Source organism: Pinus tabuliformis, chromosome 9 (genome assembly GCF_031772625.1).
Source record: "Pinus tabuliformis cultivar Carrire ecotype Pingquan chromosome 9, CPIR1, whole genome shotgun sequence".
Taxonomy (NCBI): Eukaryota; Viridiplantae; Streptophyta; class Pinopsida; order Pinales; family Pinaceae; genus Pinus; species Pinus tabuliformis.
This window is the reverse complement of record NC_142307.1, coordinates 1,947,275,401-1,947,302,786: the sequence shown is the minus strand read 5'-3', so window position 1 is coordinate 1,947,302,786 and position 27,386 is coordinate 1,947,275,401. Positions and strand designations below refer to the sequence as shown.

The following is a 27,386-nucleotide window of genomic DNA, read 5'->3' as shown; positions in this document are numbered from 1 at the left end:
TTCTTTCCACATCCTACCTTGCATGTTGACCACGCCAACACTATCTATAAGAATAGCACTGTATGGCTCGTCCAACTCTCAAGCAACCCATACCTCCATTCATTGTTTGCACCAGCGATGCCATAAATGCAACAGGGAGATAGGTGGTGAAATAAATATAGTTGCTTGGGTTTACAAGCAACTTCTCCTCCTTAGGCCTCAACATCTATGTCCACTCCTCTCAGCCAGTAAATATTTACATTTCCACATTATTTACATGAATCACAATTCATAGCAATATTTACAAAAGGGAGAACAAAAGGGTTGTCACACTCCGACCATGTTTCCTACAACTTAAACTTTACCAAACCCTAGTCTACTTTACCTCCATAGGAATGAAAACCCTAACCCTATAACTGTTGATGTTTATAGCTCAAACAAGTGCTTCTACATAGGGTAAGTGTAAAGCATGTAGAAGATGTCCAAAATCCTCTTTAGGTGTTTGCTCGTGAGGGGTAAGTGATTAACATGATTTCTTTCCTAAGTCTAACTTAGAAAAATCACATTGATTAATTTAATTGATTAATCTTGGCTATTAGGCTAAGTTTCTAAGGATAAACAAATTAATTATTTAAGTGAATTAGATCAAATCTCTATCATTGATCTAAGTGGATTAGGAATTAATCTGAGCCATCTATCACTTTGGAGATTGGGGGTTAGGGATTTAATTCAAGATAAAATTATAAAAGGAAGCGTAAGGGAGAGGATAAAGGCACATCAAATTGTTGAGAGTGATTTTCACAAAAGAGTGAGAGACTCAAGAGGGAAGAGAAGAAAAAGGTGTGCAGTGAGGTGATTTCAAGAGAAGGAAGAGGAGGCCAAGTTTGTGGAGAAAGAGAAGGTCGAGATCCTAGAAGGTCGAAATTTGTGAGGGGTCAAATTTACCGAACCATATTTGTGCAAGGGAAGGAGGATGAATTCTCTAGTGCGCAAGGGGCCATACAACGCAAGGAAGAGGAAGTTGATTTGCAAGTGGAGACACTGACTTATTTCTAGGGCCAAGACTTTCCAGTGGGTTGAATTTTTCAAGATGCCGAAATTCCAGGGGACCAAAATACTTCTATTGTGTTGTAATTTTCTATGAATTCTTTGAGGATCAATTTCCCTATTAAGAGAGCCCTAATTTTCCTAAGTTAATTACAAGTGAAGAAGAATTTGTTAGGCAGAATTTTCTGCTATTTTTGTGGTTGATTTTCTGTTTCATTTCCACTGCAAACTTTATTTGTGAAGCTAAGATACTAGTGTATTTATTTTCAGCAGTTACAAAAAAAGATTTACTAGGTGAAATAATTTACAAGTATAAAATAATTGTTGAGAAAAAAAAAGCCTCGAGGGTTAGCTCAATTGGTCGAATTCCTGTCGTTAAAGCACCTTGCTAATGGGAGGTCACAAGATCAATTCTCCTTGACGCTCTCAGGGTTAGGCTCTACTTATGAGCCGGCGGGAAGTGATCCCTTTGGGTGGATCTGCCCGGATAGTTTCCGTGGACCTAGCAGCCACCAATCTCTGATGTATGTGAACCACAAAAAAAAAATGTTGAGAGAAATAAGTTTGACCTAGTATTAAAAATCAACAAGAAATTACCTTGGATTCTCCAAGAACCCTAATACTCAAGACAAAGAGAAAGACAACAATATATGAGTAAAAGAGAGGTGTGTCCTCCACTCTTCACATCTTTAACACAAGAAGAATAAATTATAAATTATGAAAGCACTCTTTCCTTCCTCTATTTACATGAGAGATAAGGGAAGCCAACAATATAAAGTAGGCCTAATCCCTTACAAATAATTTATTTCTACCAAGTAGGTCCTATAGCCCACCAAAAGTGGGGTACCCCATAGGAGAGCTTTCTTCCGATGTATCTTCCTTCAGCTGGTAGCAGCGGCCCCTGACAACCACCTGATAGCTTTGATGTGCTACTTTGTCTCCGCCACCTGAGCCAGCCATTGTGTACCCTCGCTCATTTGTCATGATCGTATGTTTGAAGGTGGGCCATCCAATCCTAAAGGTATGATTTTTCATTATGTAATTGGGTGTTTATGCTTGTTTTTTGGGGGCATGCTTGAGTATGAATTACTAGGTGACTTGGAAGAAGGAGGGGTTTTGACTGTAGTCTTGCTCCCTTGCCTTAATTGGGCAGTTAATCCTGAATCCTAGTCCTGTGAGATCTCCTTTATTGGCTATTAGCTTTAGGAAGGGCACTACATGGGAAACCCTGATTTTGGTTGCATGGTTCCGCTTCCTGATATCATATATCTCACTCCCCTCCACTCATTACAAGCCCCTTTCACATTTTCCTAATTGGGTCCACATTTGTCCATTGTGTCCACAATGTGTTAGCATCCCCTTTCCCTTGTCCACAACTTGGGGCGGGCCTGGAAATGATGCCCTGGGAGGTTGATGCAATTCAAAAAAAAGAGATTAAAAGCATAAATGGCCGCAAGCAAGAACCAATAAGAAAATAAAATCATAAAATGCAAAAGATGGTCGGGAGTTGAGACACACAAAAGCCAAGCATGAGCACTACCCTTTCATCTATGGCCATCAACCGACTCCCGCAGCTAACTGTGCCCTACCACATTATGGAAAGGGATCCTTGCATGTCCCAACCCCTGGTGGGCGATGAACTGCCCCACCTTAAGGGGATAATAAATGCTGCCACACCATACACAGCATGCTCTTATCCTAGGAGCTTCGAGCAGTAATACAAAAGAAAAATCAATAAAAAGCAAAAGGCATAAGAGGGGTGTAAAAACAAAAGTTGGGGTAACTCATGCATGCATGTATGCTCCCTCCTTACATTTATATACCCATGGTGTGGGCACTCCTTATCATAGCTACCCTTATACCATGGCTTGTGGCTTGGAGCCTTCCCTTTGTCCCCACTCCATTCCATCATTATTTCACATGACACTTGTCATTTGAAGGATGTACCTTGGACCTGTCATTCCCTTAAAGTTTGAAACCACCTAATAGGGTCCTTCATTAATCGCTCCTACCTAGGAAAGTAACACTACTACATGTTCAAAGCCCCAAATTTGGAAGCAAAACCCACTATGAAGTCTAACTTTTGCCCTTGATTAACAAGCTTATTCACTCAATTGCACTAATTAATCATTGTCTTTGAAGGTGAGGAGATGCATTGGATCTTATACAAGATTGCAGGTGGGTTTTCATCTTGGACTTGGCCACCCTATATGGGATCCAAACACTCCAGAGGATCATGATGTCATTTGTAGGGTGAGTGTTGAGAGCCATGGGCCTCCATTCATGCAAAGCATTGATTGCCACACCATGGGCTTCTTCAACACCATTATTAGCTTGTTCGTTTCCCTAGTTATTGGAGAGATGATGTACTTGGACCATGATGCCCAGTCGCCTACACATTGCACCCGACACTTGGCAACTGATGCAAGGCCTAGAGGAGGTTGTGTCTTTTCTAGGGAGACATGGGCATCCTTTGAGCCCTCATTGATGAAGCATGGACATGATTTTGAGCTACTTGGAGACCCATTTTGGAGCCCCAAGCCCAAATAGGGGCCCCAAAGATGTTTTGCAGCATAATGAGGAGATGACCCTCTTCATCGTGATTTTATAGGCCCTCTACCAAAATTCTAGCACAAGAGGCCTCAACGCTAGCCTTGGAGAGCACTTCGCATGGATGATGTCATCCCTACCTAGGCTAAAAGAGAGATAAAATAATGATTAATGGTTAAGCTATCTTGGTTGGCTTGTAACCAAGGGTTTTTCACTTTATTTTGACATTTTAGGGGATTGTTTATTAGGAATTCGAACTAATATCTCTTGTATAAACAGATGAGACCTAATCTCGTCTCAAACAATCATCACTTGGGAATTTTGGACTCATTAGAGAGTTTGGACCTGCAATTTGAGGAGACTTTTGGATGTTTTTGGGATGAACTTTGATGTTTGGATCTTTATTGTTGTCTTTTTCGAGCCTCTAATGTATTATTGATGAATGAATATACTCTACATTGTCTTGTAAGTATTTATGTATGGTGAAATTATCTTGCAAATAATGTCTAATGCATGGAATTTGTTCTCATGATAAGAATTTGCACTTTATTTTATTGAATATCTTTCAAAATTGTAATCTTGGGAAGCTTTGCATGTGTTACTCATTGATGATGTAAAAAGAATGTTCCTAGTGGATAATGATTGCATTTAATCCATGAAACTCCATTAACTAATACTAAAGAGGGTAATTGTTGAAAGGGGTAACTAGGGCTTCCTCTTTTAGCCTCCTTGAAGGTCAATTTAGCCAATTATAAGCACCCATGACTCCATACTCCCAATGGTCTAGGCACTAATCAAGTCCCTTGGTGGTCAAACTTAAATTTAATCCATAAATTTTCCTTCTTTTCTCTTCTAAAATTCATCCCTTCAAGGATAAGGAGGCTCATCTAGGGCTTGGTGTTAAATCTCTTGGAGGAGGAATTCTCGAATTTTGTTTGAATAGAAGTCTTCCTTTGTGTCTCCTCTAAAGGACCTCAAATTTTGGTGGAATTCCCACGATGGATTATCCATAAATTTTGATGCCCTAGTTATCACATCAAAAGGGAACCCTAGAAGCCAATCCTTCAACTTAGGGAAACTTTGAAGGCAATTTCATTAGTACTAGGTGAAGTAAATCATACATTGCCTTTTCTATCATCTACCATGACCTTGGATGTACCATTTTCTCGTGTTAAATCTCAACCCTATGGCTCGTGTAGTTATTCTCAAAGGGGTTTTTCGTGGAAAGTCTTACTAGTCTCTCCCAATGCTTGCACCATTTGTTGAATTTTCCATTGAATGAGCTACTTTGCCTCACTTCAAACCTACCACAAAGACATTCATCACAAGTAAGTAGTATTGGGACTCCTCCCGTCGGTGAAAATATGAGAAGAATAGGGGACTTAGGTTGTGGTCACAGTGGGCCTCTATCCCAAGTGTTGTTGTGCCCTCTAGCTTTTGCCTCTCTACAAGGCCTGCTAGTTTGTGCAACAACAGGTCCACACATGTGAAATACTCCACTCCAAAAAGATACATGTCAATCTCCAAGGTGATGTTGTCAAACAAGCAAACCAAGGTATAAGTGCTCCTCAAGCAAGGTCCAATGATCCTCCAAGGGCTCCAAGGCTCCAACACTCTTCCAAAGCTATATGCTCCTCCATGTCCACCACACTAACAAGATCACTCACTGGACCTAAACTAGCATAAGTCAAGTACAAGCCTGCATGGCACATGCAAGCAATCCAAGTGTGCTCATACTATCTAGGGCTCAATGCCCTCCTCCAAAAAGACATGTGCTCCTCCTCCAAAGCAAGGCATCCTCCAAGCAAGCAACTCAACTCCCATGTGACCATCATGAGGAAGTCACCAATCTATCCAAAGGTCTCCAACACTCTAAGGAAGAAAGCCACATAAGCATCCATACAAGGTCTACCAATCCATGAGCAAGCCACCTCCACATATGCACATCCATTGCAAAACAATTTGGGGATCATCCATATACGATGAACCATACATCACATGAAGCACCATTAAACATGGTGTAAACACTTTCAGAGTAACCCCAAAAGCTAACAAATAGAAAAGAGGTGTTGCATGGGAAAAATCATACAAAAGATTCCCTTAAATTTGAATTGAATGATTTCTCTACAGGTGCAAAAGCTAAGGAACAAAAATGTAATTGTATGCATGAATGAAAGGGGATACCTGGATGAGTTTGTAAAGAACTAGGTTGAGGAAGAGCAATTGCATGCATAAAGATAAAAAGAAAAATCTGGGAGGAGATATTACTCCCACATTGCATGAAAGAGAAGTGGAAGAAGGTGAGCACTTGTTATGATTTTGCAAATTTTAAGGAATCTTTTGTCAACTTTGATGATTAAATGAAGAGGAAAATGTTTGGATGGATGAAAGGAGTTGAAAATGGTGTGAAGTGGGGAATTACAGTAGCAAATATGAGTTTTTCTACAATGGACACAATGTCCCCATTTGAAATGAGTATGGATGCATTAAGTATTGGGCAAAATGGCAAGAATGAAGGTGTAAATTTGAATTAATGTAGCAAATCTTGTTATTGCAAAAAGTAAATGAGGGCACATTGCAACTGAATGCACATTTAGCTTCTCAAAGTGGAGAAGAATGATGCAAAGGCCAAGAGACAAAATATAGGAGGAAGAAACAGTAAAATGAAAAAAGGGAAAAGTTGATGGATGAGACATAGTAAATACTAAAGATGGATCACCCCCCTCGAGGACTTTTGTGCACGTGGCTTTTGCATCACAAATTTCTTGAAAAATCTTCTTTACATGGCAAGTTTTTGTAAAATTCCCATACTGGGAGAATGTATGACTCGAAACCTCCCCTATCTAAATTGATTGTTTTAATAACATTGAGGGATGAATTATTAATATTTAGGTTAAAGGATTAGACTAAGATGAGCAATGGAGAAAATTAGAGGTAGAGTAGAGTAAAAGCTCATCAAGTGAACTTTGGGATGAAAATGGTTTTGTAGATCGACTCAAGTAAGCGATGAAGTGTTGGGGGATCAACGTGTAGAGACAATTGCATACATGAGCATGGGATAAAGTTTTTGGGAGAGTTGTGATTATGTAGAAGATGACCTCTTGTTGAATAAAGTAGAATAGTGTGTTTTTTATGTATTAATACAATAAAATTTATCTTTTTCATTTGAATCCACTGCTCTATGCATGTGGGAGTGGCAACCTCCCCCAAAAGTGAAGGGGCAAGAAAATCCCAAGAAAGTGATTGATTGAAGACCTCACTATATATGAAAGAGAATGATTGTAGGGGGGACATATATTGAAGCAAGCGAAACCATAATGGAAGACTGACCTGCCACTACATAGGTGTAAAGTAAGGTTGGATGGCAAGGTGTAGCAAGATAGGTTTGGTGATGTTTTTATGAGTCTTGGAACACGAAAACATAGGAGGGTTAAAGGGCTAAAAGAATGGGTTTCATGGAGTGTCTCTCTACAAAGGGAGGGATTAAGGAAGCAACCAAAAGGAAATCCTCTTCCTTCTCAATAAACAATGGAAGGAAAATTAGGATGAGACTTTGACCCTTTCTCCTTAGCTCCCACAAATCACCCTAATTTTGGATTAGGGCGACTTGACTAGAAACTTTGTATTACCGATAACTTCTTGTGCCCCAAGAAAAGAGAGAACGAGGATAATTGGCATGGCATCAACAATGGGATCAGAAAACCTAAAAGGTCATTTGCCAAAACAAAAGGCATATGAAGGGGTATGACAATAATGAATAAAGCCTCTATCTAGCATTTTGTATATCTAGCATTTGGCTTCTCCAAGAAAGATTGTGGTAAAGCCAATATTTATTGGCTCAATTGTACCCACACTGCATCAAATTCATATCAAGGTAGTAAATTTTATTTTACATCCTTTTTCATAAATCCATTTGGACCAAGGTCTATAGGCTAACACTAATACTCTAATCTGATTTTTGTGTTGGAATCTTGAAATCTAGAACCTTTGTAATCAATTTCCCTTATTTACTGGCATCCTTGGGTACCTTACAGACACACTGATTTAATGCTTTATTCAAGGATCCATATCTACCAATAAAAGCTTGAGTTTCATTCTCACTAGGTATAGTTGCATAATTACATCTCCATCTACAAGAAAATTTGGAATAAATACCAATGATGTGGGTAGCTTGCCAGCAATGTTATTCAAACCAAATTGACCAACTTTTTTGGAAGTTTTCAATCATAGCCAACCTTCCAAACCGAAATTGACACTTTTTTGGTCTAAATCAGTGTAACATCGGCAATGAACTAGTGATAATTGGATAAAACTTGTTAGTACACATCAGTTTGACCAATTTTGTAAATGTGTGCCTCCACGCCTCCCTCCCCCCCCGCCCAAAAAAAAAAAAAATTAAACACAAAAATGTAAAACCCTACATCTAACCTAAACACTAATTTGAATCTATTTATTGATGGACCCTTCCTTCCTGAAAGGACATATCCTAGATTATCTGCAACCACTTCCACCACCACAAGATACGAACATTGATGTTGAACCTTCAAGGTCATGGAGTCAAGATGTTGAGCATACCCATGCAAAGATGTAGAGAATCTAGATTTGAATCATTGTGTAGTTTGATTTGATTGTAGACTATAGTTGGATTATTTTTGGACTCTACAAGCCATTTAGAGCCTCAATGTTAATGTACTTTGTTACAGATATCTATTGCACTCGGCACCATTTCACTATATTCACACTCAGAAAATTTTGCATATTTGATGTCTAATGGTTTGGAATTACAAGGATATACATGAAGATTTTTTTCAAAAACTTATATATTTTAAGTATCTTATTTATGTCCAATTATTTTACCTGTTACAGTTTCATACCATCCCTTTTTGGGATCGACCAATTCAATCCTGATAACATTTCTTTCTAGAATCTAAACATCCCCATTTGGTGTTTTGGTTAATAATCCATATTCATATGTAAAAGGATATGAGGTCCATTTTCACTCAATGCTACTACATTATCACATCTCCATTTACCAGAAAAATTGGACGAAGTAACAATTATGCAATGTGCCATGGGAACACATCCCTCATGGTGGGGTGCATGCACCCCATGTTTCCCACGCACCTAGGATAAGGGGACGCCTGGGGAAAAGTTTCCCCGCATCCCCCTTCTGGGGAAACTGTTTCCCCAGGAGATGCAGGGGGGAAATTTCCTCAATGTGGGGGATGCATTTCCCCAAAAGGGGTGCTTGTGGGCGCGCCCCCCTCCTCCCTCAGAAAGGGTTGAGCTTCCCCCCTGAATTTGACTTGAAAACAATAATATATAAGTGGGTAAGTTTAATATTCAACCCTAGGGCCCTACTAATGCTATGTCATTAACGGTAATGTTAGATTCTTAAAATAAAGGTGGCATTCTCCTTTATATTTCATTTTCATCCTTTTATTTGAATTTTAAACATTACCATTAATTGACTCAGTATGTTTGACAATGGTTCTAACATCATTGAATTTCATAAAGTAGAATTGTAGATCCCACTCAAAATCCAACGGACTTAACAGTTTTCAGGGTTTCAGGATTTGGGGGATTCCAATGTTTCCATTGGATTCTATCATGTATGAGGGTATGGAACTAGCATTTAATCAAAAGCACCAAGCCCTCTATGTACCTTGATGTTGGTGGCATTGATTATTGAACTCCTCTGTCATGACCCTAGTAAAATTGTACCTATCACTCAAACAAAATCTCGACTTGACATGTTAAGCTTTTTCTATCTTATTTTAATGCTTAGAGGGTGATATTGATGATGAGGATCCCAATATATGCAATGATTTTGATGATATGTAGGTATTTGTTGTAGCATGAATTTTTTTGGACTATAGAGGTCATCTAGAGCCTCTTTGTTGATGTATTTTTGGTCAAATATGGATTGCACTTGATGTTATTTTGGTTGTATGCACCTTTGCTATCTACATGAGAAACTCTTCATGCTTGTGTATAATGGTTTGGATTCATATGGCCACACATGAATATTTATGTATTTTTTGGTAGGTTGATTTTTTGGTCCAGTTTCTTTTCTAGTTTCCAGTTTTGGGGTCGACCATTTCGATCACCAATTCGGTTCTGATAACATTGGTTCATTGTCCATTGTTCATTTTAGTTTTAACTTTTGAGCCTTGATTCTAGATATTGATGACCAGAGACCAAGTCACTTTTTACTCTTTTTGAGTTTGAGTAAAAACTCAATTTACTATTTCAGTCTTCAAACTTTAATATCTATTATTTTACTTAGTACGAATAAGATTTTACAATATTGAGTAATGAATTTACATCAATGTATACAATATTTCACTGCTTCTATTTCATTGAATCATTTATATTGTATGTACTATGAATCAATGTATTTCATCATTGAATTTGAATCTCAATCTTATATGTATGTATATATACATATACATACATACCCCAATGTTCCCCCTAAATTTCCCTAAAATTTGAGGGCACTCCCAAACATCCCCTATGTGTCTCCCCATTCCCGCGTCTCCCATCCTGGAAACTTGGTAGAACATTGCAATTTTGTAGGTACTTTCTCAAACACCTAAATGTGATGTTTTGGTTAAAGCTCCATATCCACATGTAAAAAGTTACAAGTTCCATCTTCACTTAGTGCTGCTGCATTGTTAAATCTCCATCTACTCAAAAAATTATAATTAAATAACTGCACGAGTACCTTACTAGACATGTCAGTTTGGTGTTATAGTTAAGGATCCATATCCATGGGTTAAAGGATATGAATTCAGTTCTCACTCTATGCTGTTGCATCATTACATCCCCATTTTTATGAAGATAAGTGCCACTCATATGGGTGCCTTACCAGACATCCTGATCTGGTGTTTTGCTTAATGATCCATATTTACTGGTAAAATATAAAAGGTCATGAATCATGTTTTAACTCAGATTGGCAAACCATATTAATGATTTTTCAATCGCCCCCCCCCTTTTTTTAGTTTGCCAAATATTTCCTGAATCTTTCCAAGTCCTGGTCAAACTCTTACTCTCCGGGCCTCGGCTAGTGATACCTGATAACTTTGTTGTCAATAGTTGAACGATCAGCTTTATTTCAATTCTTTGGACTAGTAAAAATATGAATATGGAATATTGCGATAGAATTTTTATCAAAATAACCAAACGCGAAAATTTTGCATTAGCCTTTAACTAAAATTGAAGAATTCTCTAGAAACTAGGGTTTCGAATTGAAATTACTTGAAAATTACAATCGAACGACTTCAATTTGACAAAGAAAATGCAGAGTAAAGATTTAGAGACCTTAAGAGGCTTCCAACGGTATTTCTCCGCTATTTTAGCGGGGTCGTAAGCGGAAGCGTTCGCGGCTCTGCCTTCAGCCCTTGCTTCCGCTTCGGGATCGTCATCGATACTACTACGGGACTCAAGACTTCTCTCCAGCCTCCTCACAATGTCTTTGCTGCGAGAATTTCCATTATTACTACTGGAGGCCAGGCTACCGCCATTTTTGGCGCCACCGCTAAGAACGAGTTCCCCTGGACCCGACTGGACAAGAGCCGCTCGAGGCTTGGGTCGAAATTTAGTTGAGGTGAATATTCTGCCAATGTCGTGTCTCCGGACGTCTGAGTGGAAGCATGCGCAGAGTGTGGCCGACGCCATTGGAGATGTTTCTACTAAAATTGACTCATGGCGGAGTGGGCTGAATCAGTTAACGGAAGCATACACAAGTGAAATTATTCGGACTACCTTGATACATTCTGCTTGAGTTCGTGTGGTTAGGCTCATGATGTTTTGCCACGTGGTACCCGCCTGAGCCGGATATGGGTTGATTTTGTCCTCTGTATCAGCCTATTGTTTTCGTGACCTGCCAAATATGTAAAATGAAGCTATTTGATGTTCGGAAGTTTTACAAACCATGATCTCTATTGGATTTGGATATGGTTAGTACGTATAATATTATGGTTTATTGGATTTGGATATGGTTAGTACGTATAATATTATGGTTTGACGGCTTTTCTAGTTCACTTGAGTTAGGTGGGTAAAGATTTCTAGTTTGAGTTAGGTGGGTAAAGATGTTGTAATGTAATCTCGTAAATATTTTGATTTTATTAAAATAAAATAAAATAAAAATAATTTTAAATTTAAAAGAGATTTGATTTTTTTTAGCTTTTGGCATATTCGAAGTTAAGATGGATCTGGACTAGTGTATGTGATATTGTGTTGAGCAATACAAATTAATTAAATGGTAAAAAAATATTTTATATAATGAAATGAAATGATATTTTAAGGTCCAAGAGACTAAAAATAGTGTATGAGACCATTAGTTCTTTGTTTTTCGCTCTTTGTAATTCAGTCCTTTTCCGATTCAAATTGATGATGAGCTGACCCAACCTTCCAACAATCCCTTCGCTAAAAGACAATGCCAAGAAACTCATGCTAACATGTTCTCATAACCTTCTCTAATGTCTTTGAATGCATCACATTCCAAAATGAGATGTTTTTCCGATTCCACAGCCCTATACGTGCAAAATGTACACACCCTTTCTTCCCAAGCTTCTTTAGGCCTTTTCCACCGTCTTGTTTCACACCGAAGTTGATGTGAGTTGGTCCTTAATTTAGCAATAAAAACCTTTGCCCTCCACGAAATGCTAGCTCCAATGAACTCTTTTTGTTGTAAATCACACGTAGGGTTGAATTCCTCAATGTAATATTTCTTCTTTCTAGCCAACTCTTTTCCTCATACCTTTTTACAAAACTTATTCATAACAAAATCCTTTAGCTCCTTGCTATTTTTGGGACAGGCATTGAGGTAGATATTCCATTTTTGCATCCATGTGTAGTTTTGTTTCATCCATGTTTTCTTTCTTTCATTGATGCCTTCATTGAAGATAACATTAGGCCATCTACCTACTCTCATTTGTTCAATTCTTTTTAGGTATCTTATGAGTTGCACCATAGCAATTGCTTCAATGGAAGTTGCTCCTGTTTCACTTAACATTATCTCATAAGGTACCGAACCTTTTATTTTGAACTTGCTCATGATCAAGCGTTTTTGGATTTTCTCAATTTGTTTCCATTTTGAGACAGGAGTGCTGCTAGCCCACAATTCACACCCATATAGCATCACTGGACAAACTAGGAGTCCAAAAAGCACTTTAATCGTTTTCCAATCCCATAACTCTGCCTCTCTACATCTGTTTTGAAGAGCATATAATGCTTTCCACCCTCCTAAAATTCTCTTCTTTCTGCATTCCTCCCAATTAAGTTTGTTGTTGAAATCAATCCCAAGGTACTTGTACTCATTTACTTCTTCAAGAATGTTGTCTTCAAAGAAGAAAGTATGCTTGCTTTGCTTCTTTTTATTAGAAAAAAATCATTATTTTGGTCTTGCTAGTATTGACTTACATCCCCACTGCTCTACAAAAATGCTCAAGGGCATATAAGTGCATTTGCAATCCATGGGCCGATTTAGAAATCAATACAATATCATCAGCATATAAAAGAAGCTTTATCACAAACTCCCCCAATCGAACACCATCTCCACCTTGCAGATTTAGCCACTCTTCCAATTTATCAATATATAGACCAAAAAGAGTGGGGGATAGAGGGCAACCTTGCTTGACTCAAATGTCACTTCTAAATCTTTCTGAAATACCTGCTGAGGTTCTAATTTTGACTTTCAATTCTTCATAATGTCTATGGACAGCGGTTCTATAATGCATAGGAATTTCAAGTTCTTCCATTCTACGCCACAACTTATCCCTAGGGACTGTGTCAAATGCTTTTTTGAAATCGACAAAGTAGCAAAATACTTCTTCTTTGTCCTCCCAAACATTTTCAACAATGTGTCTCAACGTGATGCCATGATCCACTGTAGAATGTTTCGGCCTAAAACCCGCTTGTCCTCTTGCCCTCTTTTCTTTTACTTCTACCCACTTGCTAATTCTGTCTTCTACCATGCTGCCGAAAAGCTTTGCAAATAAAGGATTGATCATAATTGTTCTATAGTTGGATGGATTATTAATGTCTCTACTTTTAAAAAGGGGTATTGCTAGGCTAGTTGTCCAGTCCCTTGGGAATCCTTGTTGAATGATGTTGTTGAATATTTTCATGATGTGCGGTGCAAAAGCGTTCATTCCCCATTTTAGATACTCTGCTTGAAGCTCAACCAAGTCCTTTGCCTTTCTTATTTTTAGCTTCTTAATTCCATTCTTCACCTCTTGTAATGTGAAGAACTTTGAATTTGTGTTGATCCTGGGGGAGACTCCACCTCAGATTCTTTCTCATAGAGTTGCCTTGCATATTCAAACCATTGATTGGCTGTAATATTATTTTCAATTTGCTTCTTCTTTGGTTGCAGTTCCTGCCAGAAAAGCTTTGGATTACTCTTGCTTAGATATATTAACTCTTCTCTCCTTGTTTGCATGAACTCATCTTTTTTCCTTTTTAGTATCTTTTTATATAAATTTACATTCATCTTATCTTTTCCTACCTTTTTCAAGGTTCTCCTTGCCATTTTGCATTCCTCATCAAACCAAGCATTTACAGGAAAGCAATTTGATTTTGATTTCCTACTTTTTGCTCTTTTGCACTTCTCAAGTGCACTTTGGATTATATTTGTTAACTCATGGTTGTTGAAGCATTTGAAACCAGTTTTCTCCTTCTGAATTAATCTCTCTAATATTGTCTTGAAGATAGTACCATTTGCTTGTGTTATAAGAATTTTGCCCCTCAATAGTGATTGTCGAGAGCATTGGGTTTTCCTCCTATACTGCGTTTCTTCTAACCATGATAACCTTATAAAAATTGGGTTATGGTCTGATTTTAAGTCCCAAATATGCTCTCCAATACTAATTTCATCTATCTTTTCTATTAAGCTTTGTGAACACATCACATAGTCAACGACACTTGCCCCATTGTATGTGTTGCAAGTGAAGTTCCCAGACCTTTTCCATCTATCTAGACCACTACAAATAATTAAGTTGAAAGCCCCACACAGTGTAAGCAACTCATCTCTAAAATGATTGCTAACTTTGTTATCTTCTGAACATCTCACCCATTGGGGATTTATTTTTAGTTTTAGAATATAAATTGAAGAATCTTACCCGAGAGCTTAGGTTTGGCTTCCAATAACTAGGCTAAAATGCATGTTCTTCTTTAAAGTTTAATTCTAGTCAAATCACTATCCCAAAATACCTAAACATGTGGGAGATCTAAATAATGTTATTCGGCATTTTAATCTTGGCACACGTCCTTCTTACATCAAACTCAATTCTCTCTTCAAAAGAATTTTAACCCTCTCCCTATGATCCCAAAGATTCCAAGTAAGCATATCCCTAAAAATTTAAACACTACTCGATTCCCTCAATAATGATGTTGTTTCTCTTTCCCTTAGAACTTTGTTGGTAAATGAAACTATAAGACAAGCACTCATCTCTTAATCCTTATTATACACTAATTATCAAACAATAATATTATGGTAAGTTACTCGTGTAGCAGTGGCGGTATCATAAACCCAAGTGTCTTGAGGCATGAGCAAATTTGGGCATGTGCTTTGTACTTGAACCAAGGCCATTCTCAACAGAAAGGACATCAAGCAAGGTATAGGCATGAACTTTCAGGTGATCACTCGAGCTTCTCCCATGTAGATAAGCCTATCCACATCGTCAACTTTGTTTGCAATTTATTGCACAAGGTGGTAGCTTACATGCAATTCGATGACTGTGAAGGGTCATGTGAATTTCATATAGTACAGAGTTATCACTATTTGAAAGGCCTCTCCACTCCTTTCAAGAATGGCTCTATTCTTGAAGGTTTCGTGGGCAATGCTATTAATAATCCTTCTCTATATGATTGCACGGGCACAATTTTTATCATTGCTTCCCTCATTTTTGTGTGGTCGACATTCTCAGGTTAATCCTTCTCCTCATTCATTGAGTGTTGTCAACTCTTGCTCTAATTTTGTTTCATGGAATTCAAATTAGCAGTGAAATGAGCCAAGATAGACTTATGTTTCATAGAAATCGGTCCTTGTTTAATCCATACATGAGAGAGAGATTTGTAGCTTCCATGTACATGTTTGGGGTGAATCTGCACGAAATATTTTCAATCTCTGTTATGTTTCGTTCCGTTTCCATTTGAGTTCAGCCTAGCAATACAACACAGGAAAGAGGTGCGCTTAGGCACCGGGGTACCTGCAACCTGGGTATCCATTCTTGTTTGAGAGAACCCAACTATTGTGAATAATTTGCATTCCTCCTCTCAAACTTTCACAGCATCTGCAGGCCGCAAGTTCCAGTCTCTTTCAGGCCTCCCGTAAAATCTAAAGGAAATTGAGTTACGACAGTGGCTGCCTTGTCGGGAGCGTCTTTCACCTGTGGCTTCTATGGATTCTGGCATATTACAGAGTCTCATATGATTTCATGTGGTAGTAATATTTGAATCAGCGTTATGAGATGGAGAATGACGCTTGGGAACAGTCACATAGTAGATGTGCCATTTTCTGATGTGCTTTACGAGACAGAGGACTAGGTTGGGTACATTAACAGAGTGGTTGTGCATATCTGAATTACATAGATTTTATTTTGTGGCAGCCTGCTTCTAGTCATTTGCGTTGTGATACAAAATACAAATCTAAATACAGAATTGATCGGGTATTTATGGTATGTGGCGAATGCACGTCAAGTGTTTGACAGAATTTTCCCACCAAATCTGACAATGACTTTGATACCAAGATGGTAGTATATCGGTTTTCTCTAAATCTTTTGATGAATTTCACTGTTGTGGAAAAGACAAAGACAAAAGAATGGGTTTCAAATCCAAGGATTGGATTTGTGCAACAAGACGAGTTGTGCCAAGATAACATGTTTAGCCTTGCTGAATTATTAGCTGTTGAAAACGAGCGAGAGCAAGTGGTAGTCAGCCCGACCGATATAGCCATGGAGTCGGATTTCTCATTCTGGACAGCGCAAGTAAAACAAATGTTGTGGAAAATGGAATTTCGTGACACTGAGAACAAACAGCGCCATTCAGAAATACACACCCTCTCTACTAGAGTTTCAAAGGTGGAGGGGGATAATTTATCCCTTAAGAAGATGTTCCATGAAACCAAAGAGCAAGAAAATCTCCATCCTCCATGCAGAGATTCTTGACCTTAAAAGCAAGTAGGAAGAAATATGATCCCAACAAGCCACCTTCAAAAAAGAAACTGAGACACACATCAATTCTTGAGTATAGGTGGTTCGAGGGAAGGATAAAACTCCTACCCCTTTTGCAACAATTGAGGAGGTGATGCAAGAAAAACTTATGGAAGAATGCAACATACGGACAAGAGAATTGAATCTCAAGATGAGAGGTCTTCCCTTACCCCACCCCTCTCTGGATCCTATGGAAGTGGGGGCTAGGTTCCTTCGAGACACCCTTAGCCTACCTGATATAGCTTTAGACAGAGCCTGGCTAGGCTATGACTCCACTTTCGTCCTCAGGTTTTGGATTGCATCTAATCAACTTTGCGCCCTCTCGGCTAAGCATAATTTGTTTTCTCTTCCCAAAAATAATTTCTTGGATGAGCACCTCACTCAAGCATAGGTTGTGGAAATTAAACATTCCAAAGAATAGGTTATGGCAGCGTGACAGTTAGGGAAATGGGCAGTTATCAGGAATCTTTGGGCAGTCATTTGGGACTCCTTCCCACCTAGGTGGGAACCCCGAACTAGAGATTCCAAATGATGGGCCCGCTTGGGGAGGCAACAGGGTACATGCATTTCTATCTGTTGTTGGAATGGCAATGGATCTTTCTAGTGATCACTAGGACTCTTATATGACGCTCTCAAATCGACGGACATCCTCTTCGTGATTGGGACTCATGCGAGCCATGTTCGACCCCTCCCAGATATTGCAGGTTACCATTGGATCTCAATTTGCAAGCAGGACATGGGGATCTCGGGAGGGGTCAGAGGATCAGGTGAGGTTGCTTGTTTGGCTAGTGACTCGCTCCAAAACAGGGTATCTTTGGTAGCCGAAGATGATTTTTCCAGGTTTATGTGGATTCGGAGTAGCGTAAGAGTCTCTCCTCTAAGGGACATCTATATTGCAGTTTGTTACTTTCCCCTAGCCTCTTCACCATTTTCCATCCATAATGGCTCAAATGGGGACCCCTTTATAGACTTGTACACCGACATCACCCAATACTCTGTTGTTGGGGAAGTCATCCTCCTAGGTGACTTCAATGCTCGTACTAGATAACTTCAAATCCCTCTTTGTGGCTGATAAGAGGATGTGTTTTGTACCCAGGGGATAGATCCAGATTCAGTAGGGCTTCATCGGATGTCAGATGATGCTTTGGGGCCCACTACAATTTATGGTAAGCATCTATTACAGTTGGGGGAATCCCAGGAGTTGTTGATTCTAAATGGTCTCCCTTGTTTCCCAGACTCTCACTTTTTCACATGTCGGCCATATGGCAGGGGTGCGAGTGTAGTTGATTATGTCCTCACTAGCCATAACTTGCTCCCTTTTATTCGCCATTTCTCAGTCTCCCCCATCCCCCTTGCCGATCATGCACTTATTTCCTTCTCTCTTTGGTTTGACCCTCCCCTTCCACCCCATCCCTCCCCTTGGGGCCCACCCCGAACTACCTTCCGATTTGATGAAGGAGACCCTGACATCTTCTCCTCTACCCTATGCAAGATGCTCCCATCGGAGACCCAATTCTCCTTGCTTGATTTTGCTTCTACTAAATACACTTGTCTTTCATCTGCCATTTGGGAAGCAACACTCAAATCCTTCCCCCACTCCACTCGTTCCACTTCCATCTCCCCTAAAGTTGGATCTTGCCCCATGAACAAGTGGTACGATGATGAATGCAAGACTCTACATCGAGAACTTCGATATGCTTTCACCCACTCTCAACCCTTCTACTCTGACGTCAAAGCTTCTTATCATCGTCTCCTTCGTCACAAGAAATGAATCTTTTTCTCTCATAGAAGACGGGAACTTTCTGCTCTCCTTGCCCACTCCCCTAAACAATTATGGCGTACTATCCTTCCCCGACGCTCCCCTATTCCACCTGACCTCGACCCTACATCCATGTTCTCTCACACTTCCAACCTTTATGATATACCTGGGCAGGCCCAAATTCATGTTACATCCCCACCCTCTTCTTGTTACCTATTCTCAAACATAGATATTAGAGAGGTCATTTTGGTGATGAACAACAACAAAGCAGCTGATGAGGAAGGCTACCAAGAAGAGTTCTTTAAGCACGGTTCGTGCTTTGGTTAGCTACTTGGATGACCTCTTCAACCATATAGTCTGTGAAGGTTTTCCACCGACTTGGGCACACCACATCATCCATCTGATCCACAAATCGGGTTCCAGCTCAAATCCCAATAACTACAAAAAGATCATGGTGGGCCACACATTCTCGAAGTTATATGCTATTATTATACATAGGAAGCTCTCTAGTGACCTTAAGAAGAGACAACTTAGAGCTAGGTGACATCCAGGTTTTCGACCGACTCATCAGACCAATGACCACATCCTCAGCCTTCGCGGCATGACTGAGGAGGCATGACACCGCTCTTAGAAAGTCTATTGTTGTTTTGTAGATTTTCGAAAAGCTTTTGACTCTGTTCCGAGGGAGGCCTTGCTTTAGAGACTCAGAGATATTGGCTTCTCTACAACCCTATTGACCACTATTATGTGCATATATGAGTTTGTTCTTGGTCGTCTTCACGTGGCTTATGGGATGTATGATTTCATCTGAAGCACTATTGGGGTTAAACAGGGTTGTCCACTGTCCCCTACCCTGTTTGGGATCTATATTGATGAGTTGGAGGCATTTCTACACAATCATATCTTGGACACTAATGGTTGCCTTCCTCACCAGGTTATGATATCTATTCTACTCTTTGTTGACTACATGGTCCTCCTCTCCTCATCCCCAGAAGGATTACAGAAAAAATTGGATGTCTTAGCTATGTTTTGTGATCATCGACAATTGACGGTCAACCTGGGTAAAACCAAGGTTATGATCTTCAATGGGGTGAATAAAACCTCAAACCTTCACTTCTTATTCACAGGGGAGGATATTGAGATCACCAGCACGTATACTTTAGTTGGGGGTGCAATTCTCAGGTCCCCGCTTCAGTTTGCGACCAACGCTTCAGCCTCAGATCAACAAAGGATATGGATCCTTAGCCCTTCTCGAGAGATAGTGCTTTCAACATCACTTCCAAGACATCTCGTCCAAGATGAGCCTCATGGACACCTTGATCTATCCCACTGTTCTATATGGCTTAGAGATTTGGGGACTGTCTTTACTTGAGTCAGATTGGGCTTGAGCTGAGAGAGTCCAGATTCTTCTTCTCCACATCATCATTAGATGCAAACTGATAGTACCACAGCACATCATCCTTATTGAGTTTGGAGCTTAGCCCTTTTGGCTTGAGACGACCTTCAGATTGGTTTCATTCTTGCATTGTGTCTAGGGTTTTGCAGACTCGATAAAGAGTAGGGACTGATATCCTTACTTGGCATATTTCTCTTCTGATACTATTTCCCGTTCTAGTCCCTCAGGGCTAGCCAGATGTTGGTTTACGGGAGTTTGAGATCTGTTATGAAACCAGCTCAAGAAAAAGATAGAAAAGATAGATCAACGCCTTAAAATTCAGCCTCTTCGAGGGGGCAACCTCCTTTACATTACATAAATTAACAATTCTTGGATGATACAAATGAAAAGACTTCCTTTCTATATATAGGAGTTTAAGGGGGCATAACATATTCAGAGCCGACATAACAATAATAATGTAAGGGCACAATAATAACAATAGTGGGCTTCTATGTGGCACAATAGTAACAATATGGGCACTACATGGGTACATCAATATAATAAGTGGGTTGTACTAATAACAATAAGGGGTTACACTAGTAGTATAGGGGCCTAACATGCCCCTCTCCTTCAAAAAGCGTTGTCCTCAACACTTGAGTAGTTCTTGATGCTTCTGTATAAAATTCTTGTCCTCCCATGTGGAATCTTCAGCAGGTAAGTTCTTCCACTTGATGAGATACTCTGAAATTGATCGATTTTGTAGCTGTCGGGTTCTTGTTTCAGTGACTGCTCCAGGTGCCAATATGATTTTTCCTTCCTCTTCAATTTCTGGCAATATTGTTTGAATTGGGATTTTTTGCAACTTTTGAATAAGTGGCCATACTTCTTCATCCTTCTTCCATTCATCCCTTGCTTCGTTTATCCAATCTGGTTGGATAATAGAAATAGCACAAAACAATGCTTCCACATCCTCATGCTTGAAGAGTCTTCCCATTCGGTAAGGTCGCCATTTTTTAAGTGCATGTAGTATTGCCAACATTTCCTTCTCATAAATAGCTTGCTTGAGATGTAGCAGTAAAAATACCCAATCACCTACATCAAAACATTTTTCACTACGATGTTGATCTACCTGTTGTTTCGTTTGATTTTGCACCGAAGTGGCGTTATCCTTTAAAAGCTGGAGAACTTGTTGTTGATGCTCGATGTGATCTTTCTCTACTTGAACCTTTTTCTTCTTGATATGTCCTTCTATCTCTAGAGTTTGAGGAGTGGTAATTTCTTCCAATCCTTTACAAGATATGGTCGGATTCATTTCTTGATGCTCGATGTGATCTTTCACTTCTTGAACATTTTTCTTCTTGATATGTCCTTCTATCTTGATAGTTTGAGGAGTGGTAATTTTGACCAATGAATTACAAGATATGGTTGGATTCATTTCTTCTTTCTCGATTTGATCTTTCACTTCTTGCACCTTTTTCTTCTTGATATGTCCTTCTATCTTGAGAGTTTTAGGAGTGGTAATTCTTGCCAATGCTTTACAAGATATTGTCTGATTCATTTCTTCTTTCTCTAGGGTGGGGTCCTGGCGTATATCCTTTTCTTTCGATGTTTCTTGATCCTCTTCATATTCTATGTAAAATAATTTCTTCTCAACACACTTATGACCTTTAGTGCATTTGCTATCACAATTGGAACAAAGCCATTTTTCTCTTTTTTCTTCCAATTGTTGTGGTGTAACCCTTGTAGGTTGTGGAAGGCTGGGCGAAACAACACTTCCATCTTTATAGTTGTGAGGGGTATGCTTCCTGGTTTCCATAATTTTGCTTTCCGCTATGTCACAAAGCCCTTTTACTCTTTCCAATTGTTGTGGTGTTGCTCTAAAGATGGTGTTGCTCTTTGTATCCTCATAATGTGCTATCATTTCCTCCGTGAAAATTGACCACGTAACAAGTTGTTTACGAGAACAAAGCCCTTCATACCATAAAATTTGATCTGGTTCTAAATATGAAGATGCAATACATACCTTTTGTAGCAGTGGTACACCATGTATATCAAAATATTGCTCCATCTGAAGTATCCAATTTACCGGATCCTTGCCATCAAACTTCCTCATCTTGCTTTTTCTTGATTTTAGGAGCTCGATCTTGAAACGACTGTAACTCTGTACTTTCGGATCTTTAAATTCTGAAATTGCGACTTGTGGTAGCCCTCTGTGTCCTCTTTCCAATGCCACCAGTCTGATCCAAATTGGATTCTCCAAGAAAGAGTTATGCACAATCTCCCAAGATGACCTGATTATAGACCTTTCCAGAAGAGCGAACTTGTATGAAGTGCCACGTGTCACTGTTTCGACCTTTGGCTCTGAAAATATCTACAAGAAACTACAGTCCGTCCTCTTTCTGTGCCTTCTTACGAAATTTCAATCCGATACTCAGAGAGAAAGTTATGACGATTTTCCCCAGGTCACCTGTTTGGAATGTAATTCAGGAGTCTGCAGAAAGACCAACTTCCTGTTGATGCCCCGAAAATCGTTGTATCAACATTGGGTGATCCGGATCTTGAGGGGAGGCCCCCAAGATCTAAAAGATTGAAATGGATCTTGGAGTAGAGACCTCCAAGATCTGAAAGATTGAAATGGATCTTGGGGTAGAGACCTCCAAGATCTGAAAGATTGAAATGGATCTTGGGGTAGAGACCCCCAAGATCTGAAAACTTGTATTGCCAGAAGAAAAATAGGAGAACGCCCAATAAACAAAACCACAAAGAAACTTTTTATTAAAACCCACTGATCTGGATTTAAACATGAATGCAACAAAATACAGAGGTAACCATAAAGATAGTTATGCAGCGGAAATAATACTTCATTTCATTACTGTAAAATACTGAAATATGCTTTCAACTAGAAATGGAAATAAACCAGCTAGGGCGATGGTAGCTTATCTCTGAGAAGAGATGTGGCGGCTACATGCCTCTGAACTGTAAAGGCTACATTATAGTGGACAATCTGTCCTTTTACAAAATGTGACTTGTTACTTATAGTATTTTTCAGTTACAATACCATGGGTCAATTCCATGGGTGAATGAATACCATGGGTGGATTTTACAATACCACGGGCAGATGCCATTTACAATACCATGGCTAAATTCCATGGGTCAATGAATAATATGGGTGGATGAACACCATGGGTTGATGCCATTTTCCATTCGGATCATTCCTCCCTCCTTAAGAAGCAATGGTCCCCATTGCGTAAAGTTCCCTCCTGCGAAGCCTTTGTTGAATATGAAGAGCCACTGAAGATAAGGGTTTTATGTGGTTAACCCAAAAATCTGATAAACGAAGATCCGAGGATAGAGATACCCTGTAATGCTTGTGACCAACTGTGATTCTGACAGTGTGCGGCCTAGCAAATGGACTTCGATGACAAGGATTTTATGCGGTTGACTCATAACCATGATGTTGGTTGCTGATCAAGTAGCAGGTGCCTACATAGCCTGGGGTGGGAGGGCACGTCTCCATATACCCCAAACCGAATGCTGCTATGTTGAAACTGATGAATGTGAAGCAGGTGCCTACTAAAGTGGGGTGGGAGGGCACGTCTCCAATGGGAACCCACTCCGAATGCTACTCCAGAATTAAAATGGACATAACTCGGCCAATATAACTCAGAATAGTTATTATAACCTGTTTTTGGAAGCAGAAGGATCATTTTGCATCTTCTCGTGAGTTGGAAATCTTTATCTGGACACTCTGAGATTTCAGATTCGCACTGCAACAGTTCCGCCGTCACAAAAATTCTGATAAAATAGCTGATTTTAAATCAGCGATATCTCCCACATCCGAACTCCGATTAGACCCTTTTTTTTTTTAAATTGGGTGATTTTTCGAGAGGAATCTAGATATGGTATTTTTTTTTTTGTAAATTTTGTACCAAATATTTCAGATCTGATCTGCAAAGTCGCCGCCCAAAAAAATTCCTACAAAAAAATGAAAAAAGAAAATTTCTTCCTGCTTGACCCAAGAAAATGCTCTGTGGAGGTTGTAGCACATGCCTAAAGTTTTTAGAATATTTTGAAACTGAAATATGCATCAAACCCTCATTCCCATGAAATCATAACCTGCTCTGATACCACTGATCCGGATCTTGGAAGGGAGCCCCCAAGATCTAAAAGATTGAAATGGATCTTGGAGTAGAGACCTCCAAGATCTGAAAGATTGAAATGGATTTTGGGGTAGAGACCCCCAAGATCTAAAAACTTGTATTGCCAAAAGAAAAATAGGAGAACGCCCAATAAACAAAACCACAAAGAAACTTTTTATTAAAACCCACTAATCTGGATTTAAACATGAATGCAACAAAATACAGAGGTAACCATAAAGATAGTTATGCAGCGGAAATAATACTTCATTTCATTACTGTAAAATACTGAAATATGCTTTCAACTAGAAATGGAAATAAACCAGCTAGGGCGATGGTAGCTTATCTCTGAGAAGAGATGTGGCGGCTACATGCCTCTGAACTGTAAAGGCTACATTGTAGTGGACAATCTGTCATTTTACAAAATGTGACTTGTTACTTATAGTATTTTTCAGTTACAATACCACGGGTCAATTCCATGGGTGAATGAATACCATGGGTGGATTTTACAATACCACGGGTAGATGCCATTTACAATACCATGGCTAAATTCCATGGGTCAATGAATAATATGGTTGTATGAATACCATGGGTTGATGCCATTTTCCATTCGGATCATTGGGGGATAACCACCCGGTCCGGACCTTAATACAGCTCCTTTTCCGTTTGGGATGGTGGCTCCGACTGGATATAATGGGACCAGTTTCCCAATAATGAATAAAAGGGGATGGATGAGTGATTGGTTTCTAATGAATGATAATAAATGGATGACTTAACCTAACAGCAAAACATAAATGACTATTCTATCCCGGGAGGCTTCTATTCTTTTAAGTGCAACGCTTGATGATCTCTGTTCATTGATAGGCATATAGATGACTCTACACAATAAACATAGACATTCATTCACTTAATGATTGCTTTGTTCAAATAGTTGAACAAAGTGATTAACAAAACATTGTTACACTTATCCTTTTATATTACCGATACATGTATGATAAAAGAAAAGCATGCTGTAAACATCCAATAGTGGAAATTATAAAGAAAGCTGTGAAAAACACACGCATATATTCGATAATAGCAAGAGTGATCAAACAACAATTCACATAAACATAATGAACTCAGACATAGATAGTAGTACCATATGAGCTGCAAATCATTCCCAACATCAATCGCTATTTGAATTCATTCTTCCGACACAAAAATACTTTTAAACAAAGGCAGTAGTGCACATCCACATAAAAGCTTCGTTATCAAAATTGGAATAATTGGCCCAGTCTTTATAAAAAATATGTCTGAAGTACAGTAGTGCAACTTCAGGTTTAAGTCATATACAAAAACTTACGACCCTTTCCAATGCATTGAAAGGGTCTATAAATACTTGATTAAAACTAACTAACTATGAAATTAAAATCCTATTTAATTGGTACAACTTGATTTGGAGTATCTTTCTCATAGCAATCTGGCAGTCGGCAGCATGATTCATCACTTAGGCTGTTTGCCTTTCATCCTGAGTTGGCATATTGCAAGCATTGGTTCCACTTCTGGAGGTCGGTTGAGACGAGAATTGAGTTGGGCAGCATAGGTGGCATTATGTATATCGGGAATGATACACCCGATTGCATCTGTCAGGCACTTGAGGGCGGCTCTCTGGCTGTATGGTTTGACTAGGAACAACCAATAGGTATCCCAAGTCAAACTGTTAATACCTGCGATCAATCTCCCATTCTTCTCCAGTTCTTGATAACATGAATGTTCCAATGTTTTAGCCGATAGTAATTTACCTGGGGTACATTGAGAGACCATGTTAGATAAGTAGAGAGTATCATTAATCAATTCAACCAAATTACTTGTGGTTAACTTGCATCTGGAAACTGCTCTCTCTGCCTTCATTAACTGGGACTGCCATTCCATAAATAGGATCTCTTTATGGGATTCTAAGATTTTTGGCAAATTAGCTGCCTGTCCCTCATCAGTGTCTTGCCACTCAAGAAAATTGGTCAAGGTCTCATCGACCTGCTCCAAGTCTATTCTAGCATCAACCGATTTATCAATTATTGATGATGTTATGTCACTTAAGGGTTCTGCTTGAGTGATTTGTTGACATAACAACCTTATCTGTGTTACCAATGCTTTGTTAATTTGTAATGCTTCGGCTCTGAACTCAGCAGGCTGTGGAAGATTCTTGGACTTTTCTATTTGGGCTGATAATTGAGCAATTTTCTCATCTTTAGATTTCCCCATCTGTTCATGCATTGCTTTTAATTTTGCCAGCGCTTCCGACAGCTCCTTCTGCTTTTGAATGGCACTTGAATCAATTCTTTGTTTCTCTTCCTGCAATTGTTTATTCAATTGATTGTTTATTTGTTGTTGTGTATACAACTGTTGTTCAAGTTGCTCTGCCTTCTGTTGTGCCTCCGATAACTGTACTTGTAGCGAGGCGATTGCTTGGTCCTTTTCTCTTAATAGATTAGTCACTTCTGATGCCTTGTCCATGGTGGCCGCCGAATAGGCTCCAACATATTGGGACAATTTAGTAAGGTCATCAGAAGGATCAAACTCCTCTTTCCAGACCACATTGGCTGTCACTGTTTGTTTTAGGAATAGGGAAGGTTGATCAGTCCTTCTCCTTTTCCGCTGTCGTTTCACTACAACCCTGTGCTTTGGGCTGTAAAAGACATCCAATGGAGGTATCTCCTCCACTTGTAAAACGATCTGATCCGAAGGATCCTTGGGAATTATCTCTATTCCTGTAGAAAGGGGTAGGCCGTTGGTTCCACTTGGAACCTCTTTAGATGTTGTATCATGTGTGTCAACCGCTTTTGATGTATCGACTTCCTTTGAGCTCTCAAGATTGCTTATGATTGAGTCGAATTACTGCCATTCCTGGAGCAATTTCGGGTCAATCTGGGCATCTACATTCACGTCCGTGCTACTCTGCTCCTACTCTTTCCTCTGTATTTCCTCTTGCTCTTTCCTCTGCACTTCCTCCTGCTCTTTTGTTTTCACTTCCTCCTGCTCTTTTGTTTGGATTTCTCTAGCAATTTCTGATGTAGCAGGAGGTTCATCGGTAAGTCGCTGCTCAGGCTCGCTTGATTATGTCATCGGGGTCATTGCTAACAGATCTAGAGGCAGAGTTTGCAACCTCTGTTCCCTAAGTCTGTTAAATTCAACTAACCCGTCATCATGATATTTCATTCTGGGTAGTGATTGAACCTGGAATAGCGACTTGGCTGAGGAGAACAGGTCATCAAAATCATCATCTTTATGGTCAAACTTAGTAAGTTTTGCTTGTTCAAGTGCATTGTAGGCGACTTTGTTTAGAT

At 39.4% G+C, this 27,386-nt stretch overlaps 1 protein-coding gene across 1 annotated transcript in view; it reads right to left on the bottom strand.

Moving 5' to 3' along the window:
- The window catches only part of LOC149156771 (Protein kinase superfamily protein), a 358,651-nt gene extending 347,156 nt beyond the window's left edge, over window positions 1–11,495 (bottom strand). The window contains exon 1 of the mRNA XM_089438585.1: window positions 10,900–11,495. Coding sequence (XP_089294711.1) covers window positions 10,900–11,256 — 357 coding nt within the window. The 5' untranslated portion in view covers window positions 11,257–11,495. The remainder of the gene's footprint in view (window positions 1–10,899) is intronic.
- Between the last annotated feature and the right edge of the window lie 15,891 nt (window positions 11,496–27,386).